We start from the raw sequence: 10,791 nt of genomic DNA on the forward strand, positions 1-10,791 counted from the left end.
CTGCGCAGTCGGCGCTGACGCCGCTTGCTCTCTCGCTTGTCCACCAATCAGCGCCCAGCACCTGTTGCATGCTTTTGAGCATTTGTATGCGACGCGGCTCTCACTGCCAAAAAAACACAGCGACAGACTTGTCCTGTGTGTGTGTGGAATTTTTGGCACGTGCTTGCCCAAAATGACAACAAATATCAAAGCCGGCGCACAGTGAACACCCTGTGCAGCTGTTGCCGAATGTAGCATACAAATTGGCGCAAAGCGAAAATGTAAATAATTAATATGTTTAATGAGTTTTGGGCTGAATCTATTGTATAATGTTCATTCTTTTGTAGTTCTTATGAAAGTTGTGCTCCGCTTTTGTTTAATACGTTTTATTTTAGTTATTGTCTTTGGGACGGCAGTGGCAATATTTCTTAAGTGGCCCCTCGCCCAGGCAATTTCCTTCGTCAATGTACGAATTAATACGACTGACGGAGCCGGACAACTGCACGCTTTTCGCGTGTGGCAGGTTCCTGTTGTAGCGCAGCGTTGCCTCGTACAGCGCCCTGTTGGGCAACGTAAATATGTTTAGCATATACATGTCTATTTGCTTGGGGTCGATTTCATTCGGTTCTGCCTTATAAACCTTCCTGACTTCGAACAGCTCTAGCGGCATACACAGATGGGACAGACTGCCATTGCGAAAAGTGGCTACATAATTATTTATGTGCTGCACCGTATAATGCGCCAGCCGCATTACTAATTCGCTCAGGTGAAACTCTTTATATTGCCAGCATGTGCACCAGTGATCCTCAATGGCCACATCCTCGCAACTGCGATTAAGCGGCACCGGCAGCAACAGACTCTGGCACTGCGGGCAATCCTTAGCGCCGCTCAGCGACTTTAGACTGCCGGAGCGACCCGAAAGTGCGAGTATGTGCTTAAGTGTCATGTGCAGATCGTAGGGCGTGGTCAGACGATTGCGATTCTGGCGCAGCGCTTCCACAAACTCCGGATGCGTCTTTCGCACAAATGGCGGCAGCCAGATGAACAGGAAAGGCAGCCGTTCCTCCAAGTAACCCGACCAGGTGTCACGCGTCGGTCCAAAGCGCAGGCCATGATCGCTGAAAAACACCACAATGTTGTGCTCCATTGTGCCCTGCGCCACCAGACGTTGCAGATAGCCCCGCAAGTAGTCATCCATGGAGCTGGTCTGCGATATGTCGCTGTGGCTGTGCGTGTTCGTCCAGAAGAAGCCGAAGAAGCTGTCGTTGCGATAACGTTTGGCAAACTCCTGCGCATAGTTGTACACATGCTTCGCCGCCGTCTCAAAGCCCAGGCAATGGGGCAGACCCAGCTTTGTGTCGCCGCCGAGTAGCTTCTCCGCGGCAGACAAGTATGGACGCAAGTAGTAGTCCACGGGCGGCTGCTGGAAACCCTTTTTTAAGAAGTTGAATGTGTTGATCTTAACCGCATCCTCGCCGTAGGCGCTTACATAGCCGTGCCCCATAAACAGCTTCCATATGAAATGGCATCTATCCAAGCCATGCATTTTGTAGGGATTACAATATTTCAAAGCACTTGTGTAATTGTGACCTGTCAAGACGGCCATTAGGTTGGGAAATGTATTATCATCTATCTACAGGAGACTGATTTAGCCATGGATTGGATAGATTCTATTTAAGGGACTCACCTTGTTATAGCCTGCCAGCTCAAACCAATCCTCGTCGTACAAATACTGTGCGGTCTTGGGCATCGCACGTATTAGATGCACTCGCGAGATGCTATCGATGCCTATCATCAGTACGCTGGGCACACGCCGGCTTCGATCCTTGTGCGCCCAGCGCTCCAGGCGTTCTCGCACGGCCACGCGCTCCGGTATGGTTGCATGTCCGTTGATGTAGATTTGTTTCGTACCCGAGTTACAGGAGACAATGATGTTGTCCGTTGTGTTCGACAGCTGAGCTCTGCTGCTAAATTTGTGGCATGGCGTTAACTTGAACTCATTCTCATTGACACGCTGCACGCCCATGTAGCAGCAGCTAAGCATGTTGCCCACCTGGTAGCTTGGGAACGCACTGGCATCGATGTTCAGCACATAGCGCTGGGCGTTGGCGTCGTAGCGCACCTGGGTCAGCGGCGGCACCGACATGCAGGGCATGTGGTGTATAGGTTTGAAATGGCGCATCACATCGCGCTTGTATGGATCTAGATCCATGATCCGACAGTGATTGTTGTACACGAGATAACCTTGCGACGAAAGGGTTGTCTGATCAATCATCGGTTCGTTGGTTAACAAAAGCATTTGCGTTGTTGGTGGGCGTGGAGTCAGTCCGTGGGCTGAACACAACATTTGATGGTTGGCAAGAACATGTTGGATCGGGCAGAAGTTAAAGAACCAATGAAAGTAATAATTAGGCCAACAAAAAACAAACAAAAATCGAATACAAGTATATGTGAGCTAACTAAATAAATAAGTTTGCGGCTTATACGAATCACTCTCCAAGTTAAGACCTCGTACTCTGCTTATTCTGATACTCTGAGAAAAATATCGTTATATTACTTAAATTAAACAACATCAATTTTTATATATTATATATCCGAAGATTGTTGAAAAAGCATTTTTTTTTATATCCTAATGTAGATCTTACTAAATCAGCTGACTACATGGAAATGGAAGTTCGAAAATGGAATAATGAAAGAACGATCGCCATCGTCGAAACTTCAAAAGTTCATTGGAAAGCAGCAGCTGCATTTGTCTTTATCGTCAAATAAAAGCGAATCGGAATTTTTTTTTTTTTTTTTTTTTAAGTGTAGTGTTGGTGAAAGAGTGAAAAATGTTTGTAAGATTGGCGTAGCTAAGCGCATAATTTAAATATTCCGTTAGTACTTCGCGATTCGTGTCGTACGTTATATAACTATGCCCCTCGGTCGGTCGGGCGGGAAGCGCATTGTATCGGGATTCGCGCGAAAAACTGCATAAGGTGTTAGTTTTTATTTTTCCGTTATTTTTTTTTCTTGCCCTACAAGTTCGAAAAAAGAGTGTTTATATAGTGCCTTATTTTTTTTCAACATTTTTTTTATTGTGCAATTTGTAGTGCATTTTTGGTTACCACAGATTACAGCACATGGGAAAACACTTTCGGAGATGGAGTGCATGCACGTAAGTGAAATATGACTCTTAAATTTTGCTCAATTAATTTTTACAAAATGCAATATGCATTTTCAATAGATTAAATGAATTTATGCCCATCAAGAAAACTCTGTCCTATTCTATATATACGGTCTGGGCAGCATTTCAGATTCAACAGCTGTGATTCTTTAAGTTTCGATATCTCTTATCGTGTCATATTTCTTAGATAACAAACCTTCCATTCCCAAAACATTCGACTCCCGATACACTGGCACAATATCCACATGCGTTGATTTAGTAACGCCCGTTAGATAAAAGCTTACGATATATAATCCGGCAATCAGCATGGTGAATATGGCATACAGAACTACAACGATAAACTGATTGCGCCGCAACAATATACGGCGATAGATACAGTTGAGTACGGACTGCCATGTTACTAGCAGCGGGGAGGGTTCCTTTGCATCCTCCTCAATGCATTCGATCAGCGGCTGTTTCTCAGTCATGCTCATAGACCTTCAAGACTTACAAGAAATTAGAAATAGGATTCATATAAATATTAATGCTCACCTTTTGGGCATAGAAACTTGCTTGGGCTAATTTAACGAACTTGATTTGCTGCTACATTCGCACGTTGCCTTACAACACTGGACTAACTGCTGCTATACTCGTCAGGCCTTTTACAGCACTACATTATACGAAGCTGTATTCGCTTGACACTTTACAACACTTGTTACTTTATTCTTGCAGCAATATTGAAATTGAGTTATGAAAAATTATGTTTCATTTGTTGCTCTTAGAAAGCTTTAAAACCTGATTGAAAAGTCAATTGATATTTACTTATGCAGCAATTGTTTCGCTTTTGACAAAGTACGTTTGAATTAAAATATTAAGCGTAATTTGGAGTAAACAAATGTGTAAGCATTTAATTTAAATGCGAACAAAAACTTTAGCTCAAGGATAATGTTTTTGTAAGTGTTCTACAAGTGTTGATTTTTATCTATATTAAATGATGTGGTACATATTTTTGATAGCTTTGTCAAAGTCAAGAAATGTAATTTAATTTTTCGATACTTCGAATACTCTACATATACCCTTCATATTGAAAGCCTGCGTTAATATATCGAAAGGCTGACATCGTCCTAAATAATTATACTTTAAATATATTTAAATTTTTATCATTTTGGCAAATAATTAAACAAGGGCTTTTCATAATTTTTTGACATTTTTTATTTTAAAAATATGTTGTGTTCGTTTTTATTTTTTTCATTATTATTTAATTCATGCATTTTGTGTTCTCTTAAATGGTTTATTTTGTTCTGATGCGTTTTGACTTGATGAAAATCTGGGCAAACCGTCGCGACGGTCCCACACTATATGTGTATATATAGATATATAGTGAATAGGGGGCTCGATATTGGTACATTATGCCTTACAATTTCATTTTATAGCCATTTATCATGTACATCAAGCAATTTGTTAACTTATTTACAAACAAATTAATATATTATAAAAATGCATCAATTGTTTTTGCTGATTCTTTTTTTTTGTTCTCGTTGTTTTCTTTTTTGCCTGGCCATAATTTAAATAAATTAGATAATTTTATAAAACTAAGCTAAGCGAATGAAGTGTTTTTTTTTTTCTGGTAGGGTATTAAAAAGTGAGAATAAATAAATAGTTCAATGGGCACATGAGTAGAATAAATAGTGTGTGTGTGTGTGCGTGAATAATGGGTATAGTTAGTCGATATGAAGTTTGGGATTGTGTGGGGGGAGTATGGGTTAGCGGGAGTATTGGTTAGATCGCGCATAGGGCGCACAATTGTCAGCATCGCTGGGTCAAAGGATGTTTGTGCATCCCTTGCTAGCAAGGTGGCAATTGGGCGTGGCTGGCGCAGTCAAACAAAATAATAAATAAATAAATAAATAAATAGCGTTAAATCGACTTAAATGCTAATGCAAAAATCAAATATTTCAATTGGTGCACATAATTGGCAAATTGACAGTGTGGGTAAAGTGCACGAAATAGTGTTGCGAAACAGTGTTGCAGTTGCAAATCGATTGTAGATCGTATTACCACAGCGGCATGGGGCGATGTCTAGCCAAATAGGCGGGCAGGCTGGCAGCCTTGGGCGCCGGGCAGCCTGTAAGTGGGAAAAAGCACAAATTAAATCGATTGTTGGCAATCCGGCTGGGGCTCAAACTTACGGCAGACGGCGCAGGTTTGCTCGTCGGTGCCATCGCCGCAGCCATCGCGTCCAGAGCATACAATCGCCGTGGAGCGGCACAGTCCGTTGCTGCAGCGGTGCGGGCAGTAGGCGTCCGGCTCGTTGCGGCTGGCTAGCAGGCCGCCAGCCTCAATTAGACGCATGAATAGATTGGGCATTGCGCGGGAGCCGCACAGATGCGGTGGCTCATCGCTGCCATCCTTGCAGGAGACAATCGCATTGCAGTACTCGTACTCCGGCAGGCACTCGCCGCTCTTGCAGCGGAACGTGTGCGCCGGACAGCTGTTGCCGCCCCTCTGGTGTCCATCGCAGCCCAGCTCATCCTCGCCATGTGGACACTGTTTGCGTCCGTCGCAGAGCGCCGCACGTGAGATGCAGCGACCGCTGCGCTCACAGCGGAACGCCTCCGCCGGACAGGTCTGGTTGAGGCGCGCATTGTGGGTGCACTCCTCGTCCGAGTCGTCATTACAATCGGCGCGTCCGTCACACACAAAGAACCACGAGATGCACACGCCACTCGAGCGGCACTGTAAAAGGGTAAGGGACAGTTAACAAAAGTCTTCAAACTTGAAAGGGGTAGATTCACACAGTTAGTGTACTTCATTAAGAGTATTCCTTGCAAGTAAGCCAAACAGCTACTAAACATTTACAATGTACCAGTAGCTACCCGTAACTCATCGCTTTTCATGAACAACAATTTTTGAGTACGGTTATTTTTCGTGTATATGTTGTACCTAGGAAATTGTACCATGGAATCCATCAAAAATAACATCAGAAATGTACTTCTGAATTAATTTAATATTAATATATTAAATGGTATATTATGGTACATTTTCCATCCATGGTACGTGTTGCTTGTAATTTAAGGTACAAGATTAAATTTTCGTGTGACGAAATCATAGAAAAAACAAAAACCTAGCATTGAGCAAATGGAGTCGATTTTTAAATATGAAGTGGTACACTTTGAATCACTTTTCATACATGGTACATTTTAATAGAAAATAGTACATGTCGCTTGAAATTTTGAGTACACGATAAATTTTTCGTATGACTAAATCGTGGCAAAAATAATTTAGCATTGCTAAAGTGGAGTCATTTAATGACTGTAATTTGGTACCTTTTCCATTTATGGTAGATGATAATAGATTGTTGTTAATTTTATTTGGAAATTTAGTGAGAAGATAATTTAATCGTGTGAATGTATTATAGTTAGAAAAATGTGCTATTCATCAAATTTTGTCCACTGAAAAGGTTTTAGGCTGAACAATTTTTCCAACAAAGGTACATTTCAAAACCATAAATAGTAAATGTTGCTGGTAAATGTAGGTACAGGTTAATGTAAAACGATTAAAATAAACGGGCTAAAGCAATGCTATTACTTGGCGCTACGCCTACTTTAGCTTAAGTTTATTTTGGAAAAACGAATTTCGTGCAAGCTTACCTGGAAGGTGCCGGGACTGCAACCTGTGCGTTCTGCGCTGCATTGTTCCTGTTCGCCGCTTGCCGTTGCGCAGTCGCAAACGCCGCGTGCATTGCACACCGTGTGTGGATCGGACAGCTGGCATTGACGATCGCTGGCGCAGGGCAGACCCAGCGAGATGGCTTCCAGACCCAAATCGACACGCTTGCGCAGTTCGGAGCCCGGCTTGCCGCTCAACAGGGGCAGTGCAGCGACGGGTACGACTGGAATCTCAGCTGGTTGCGGTGTAGCCTCCTCTGCGGTCATGAGAGGCTTTAGGGTGGTGACCACCGGCGCAGCGGGCTCCATGAGTGTGACACGACTGGCCAAGCCGAGCATCGTTTGCGTGGTTATCTCTACAATGTCAGCGGGATTGGGCGTGGCCTCTTCGTGCGTCTGGCTGGCAGCGGGCGCAGCATTTGCCTCCTCGATGTGATTGTTTTGATCGAGCAGCGTATCCAATGTGGTCGATTCCAGTATAAGACTGTCCGATTCGAGCTCCTGCAGCCTGATGGGGCCAGAGTTGTCGATCAGGTCAAAAGGCAGCTCATCAGGGGACAGCGTGCGTTCCGGTTCAACTTCGGCTTCAGGAGTGCTCGATTCCGGTTCGTCTGTCTGTTCAGCTGCAGCTGTGCTAGCTTCCTGCTCTGACGGCATCTCCGGATAGAAGGTTATTAGCTTCTCATCCTGCTCCTTGCTGGACAATTCGGTAACAGCTTCATCTTCGTGCTGCTCCTGCTGCTCTGGCTGTTCCTGCTGTTCATGAAGCTCGTCCGCCTCCGCCAACAGATCGGGTATGACTGGCATCTCGGCCTCATCCAGCTGCTGCTGCTGCACGTGCTCATCCGGCATAGGCATGGTTTGGCCAGGCTGTTGTCCAAATGGCACCGGTGGAACTGTGCTGTCGCCCTCTAGCATCAGATCGTTGAGTATGCCCGCAATGCTTTCGCTCTCCTTGAAATCATCCGTGTTCTGCTCCTCGCTGACAATGGGCACCTCGGCGGCCAGCTCTGGCGTTTGGGTGGCTGCAATTTCCGTTTCGGTCTCAGTTGTCACAGACTCAGCTTGAACAGTCTCGAGTGGCTGCTGCTCTTGGTCCAGGTTGTGCTCCTTCAGCTGCTCAATGCTGGTGTAGTCCAGCGTCTGCTCGGCTTCCAGCTTGGTCTGCTCGGGCTGCTCAGTTACAGCAGCTGCGGGCTCGGGTTCGATGGCCTTGATTGGCTGTTGCTCCACATTTGGCTCCGCTCCTTGTATGATATTATCATTTTCATTTTTGTCCATTTCCGTTTCATCTAGCTCTCCACTTTCACTGTGCCCGGCGGTGACAGTTTCCGCCGCCAGCTCCGTCGCGGCCTCCGCATTGAGTTCGGTTTCCTTCAAAGCTTCGGTGTTGGTTTCCTGTAGCTCATCTTGGTTAATTGGCAATGCCGCTGGCGCTATTTCGATGCCCGTCTCGGCCGCACCTTCAACAGCATGATGGGTCTCCATCAGCTCCGGCTCTGGCAACGCCTCAGCTTCATCCACATGCGACACCTCATCATTAGCAATGTTGTCCGACTGCTCTGCCTCTGCCTCTGACTCTGCCGTCGCCTCGGGCTGTTTCTCTGCAATTGTTTCCGACACTTCGGGCGTCTTAATTGCATTTGCATTTAGTTCAGACTCTGCTGTCAAGATTTCTGGTTCAGCTGCCGTTCGTTCAGTCGTTGCCTCCGCCTGCTGCTCCTCCTCCTTCTCCTCCTCCTCCTCCTCCGCCTCCTGCTGCTGCTCTTCGGCCACCTGCTCTGTGGTCTGCTCTGGCGCCAATTCATCATCATTTGTTGGGTAAGTCAATTCTTCGTGTTGCGCTTCGCTGGTTGCCTCCACCTCAGCTGGCTGGTGCACAGTCTCCGTCTGGTTCTCCACCGTCTCCTCATCCAGATCATGTTGCACATTCTGCTCCCCCTGCTCCTCATTGATTTGCTGCTGTTCGGTTGTTCGGTCAACTTCGTCTTCAGCTGGTTGCTGCTCCGCGATTTGCTCTTGATTTAATTGATTGGCTTCATTTAAATCATCTTCGCCACTTGTCGGCTTGATGTCGGCGCTTTGTTCTGCCCGATCGGTTTCAGTCTCCAGCTCTGACTCCGTCTCCGTCTCAGTCTCCGTCTCAGTCTCCGTCTCAGTCTCTGGCTGCTGCTCTGTCTCTTTCTGCGTCTCGATTTCAGCCGCATTCTCGGGCGCGGTTTCGGTTGCCAACTCGACTTCTGCGGCTTCAGCATCAGCTTCTGGCTCAGCTACTGTTGGTTCGGGTTTCTGTTGCTCCTCTTCCACTTGATTTTCCATTTCCAGCTCTGGCTCTTTCACGCCAACAATTGGCTCTGCTTGGCTTTCGCTGTCCTCCAATTTCGTTGGCTCCTCAATTTCGGTTGCTTCTGTTTCGTTTGGCACCGCTTCCTCTGGTGCCGCCTGCTGCTCATCTGGCTCGTCTGCCGGCTTGGCTGGTGCTTCTTCCACTTCATCATTGGCTGCTGGGATGTCCACTTGCTGTGGCTCCGCCTCTTCTGGTTCTGCCTGTGCCTGGAGCGCCAGCTCCGTCTCCGTCTCAATCTCATGATCGCCCGATTGTTCCACCTCCTCCTGCTCCACGTTCTCTGGCTGCGTCTCCTTGGGCGCATTTGTCGCACTTTCAATTTCCGACACAGCTATCAAGTCATCATCACCAGCAGCAGCAGCAGCTGCCGCTTCTCCCGTCGACAACTCCTTCTCATCCTCCAGCTGTTGATTATTCTGAGTGGCATCCGTCTCGCTGTTGCTCTCCTCGTCTTTCTCTATGGGCACTGGCTCAATTGGGGGCTCCAGCTCATCGTGTTGTTGTTGCTGTTGCTGCTGTTGTTGCTCCTCCCCCTCGCCGGCCGTTTCATAATCGAATTTCATGGTATCGTCTGCGGCCTCTGGCGCAATTTCTTGTGCGCCCGATGCTTCAAGCTCCTCCTCAACAGCCGGCTCATTGTGCGTGGCAGTTGCTGGTGACGGATCCGCCTCCGCCTCCGGCTCTGCCTCGGTTTCTAGCTGGTCCCCTTCGGGTTTGATCTCATGCTCCTCCACGTATTCCTCATCGATCTTGTAGGGATAATCGTAGGCGGGCGCCGCTTCAGTCTCTTGCTCTGCATGCTCCATGGCTTCGGTAGCCACATCAGCGGGCGTCAGCAGCTGCTGAACTCCCGTTGTGGTTTGCGGGGCCTCAGCCGGGCGTTGTTCCTGCTCGGTCGCCGCTTCATGAACTTGTTCGGGATTGTTCGGACTATTCATCTCCTGCACTGTTTCCTTTTCTTGCTCTGCTGCCTGCTGCTGCTCCGCTTCCAGTTTCTCTTGATTTTCCTCCAGCAGCTGCTGTTGGGTTAGCTCCGTTTCCTCATGTGCATGATCAACCAGGTCAATTTTCTCGCCGTTATCCACTTCGATGATTTGAGGTTTCAACTTTTCGGGGTCCATGTCGTCCTCTTCCAGCGCTTGCTCCTCCACACTGGCGGGCAGCTCATCCTCCTGCAGCATGGCGGGTGCGGAAGTTGTTCGCGTTGTTGTGGGCGCTGGAGTAGTTGTTGTCGTTGTTGTTGTTGTCGTTCTGGTTGTTGTCGTCGTCGGCGTTGTGCGTCTTGTTGTGGGCGCGGGCGTTGTTGTCGTTGTTGTCGTCGAGGCTTTCTCAATGGGCTGCTCCTCTGCCGGTGCTGGGGTTTCTTCTGTTGCTGGTGCCACACAAAGTCCACCCACCATGCGCGTTGGCGCCGTGCACTGGCAGCGTCCAAAGAGATTGGGTATCAGGAAATCGCAATGGGTGCGCGTATCGAACATTTGGCAATGGGCATGGCTATAGCAAACGGCGCCAGGATGAGCCGCTGCAAGAGGAAGAGAGGGCAAACAGTTAGAGCTTGTTGAGATAAGGAGATGGAGAACGAGATTCGCATGGCCTGCTTTGGGGCTTGGGGTCTGCACGTTCTGTTATTAAACTAACCGTAAATGGTGCAT

At 47.2% G+C, this 10,791-nt stretch overlaps 2 protein-coding genes across 3 annotated transcripts; both read right to left on the reverse strand.

Moving 5' to 3' along the window:
- Nucleotides 1-306: 306 nt before the first annotated feature.
- On the reverse strand, nucleotides 307-4,102 carry LOC115767148. Of its 2 annotated transcripts, none has more exons than XM_030711317.1 (4): nucleotides 3,677-4,102; nucleotides 3,342-3,622; nucleotides 1,667-2,223; nucleotides 307-1,612 (listed from the first exon to the last, which is right to left on the reverse strand). In XM_030711317.1, the coding sequence occupies exons 1-4, from the start codon at nucleotides 3,685-3,687 to the stop codon at nucleotides 371-373; spliced, it is 2,091 nt and encodes a 696-aa protein (XP_030567177.1). In that variant the 5' UTR covers nucleotides 3,688-4,102; the 3' UTR covers nucleotides 307-370. The 2 variants fall into 2 exon arrangements, with proteins under 2 accessions (XP_030567177.1, XP_030567178.1); XM_030711318.1 differs by having other exon boundaries at nucleotides 3,342-3,630.
- A 1,003-nt stretch (nucleotides 4,103-5,105) lies between these two features.
- On the reverse strand, nucleotides 5,106-10,791 carry LOC115767167 (calponin homology domain-containing protein DDB_G0272472-like). Its single transcript, XM_030711350.1, has 4 exons — nucleotides 10,778-10,791; nucleotides 6,775-10,693; nucleotides 5,314-5,860; nucleotides 5,106-5,249 (listed from the first exon to the last, which is right to left on the reverse strand). The coding sequence occupies exons 1-4, from the start codon at nucleotides 10,789-10,791 to the stop codon at nucleotides 5,179-5,181; spliced, it is 4,551 nt and encodes a 1,516-aa protein (XP_030567210.1). The 3' UTR covers nucleotides 5,106-5,178.

This window comes from Drosophila novamexicana, unplaced genomic scaffold (genome assembly GCF_003285875.2).
Source record: "Drosophila novamexicana strain 15010-1031.04,08,12 unplaced genomic scaffold, DnovRS2.1 tig00001340-arrow-arrow-pilon, whole genome shotgun sequence".
Classification (NCBI taxonomy): Eukaryota; Metazoa; Arthropoda; class Insecta; order Diptera; family Drosophilidae; genus Drosophila; species Drosophila novamexicana.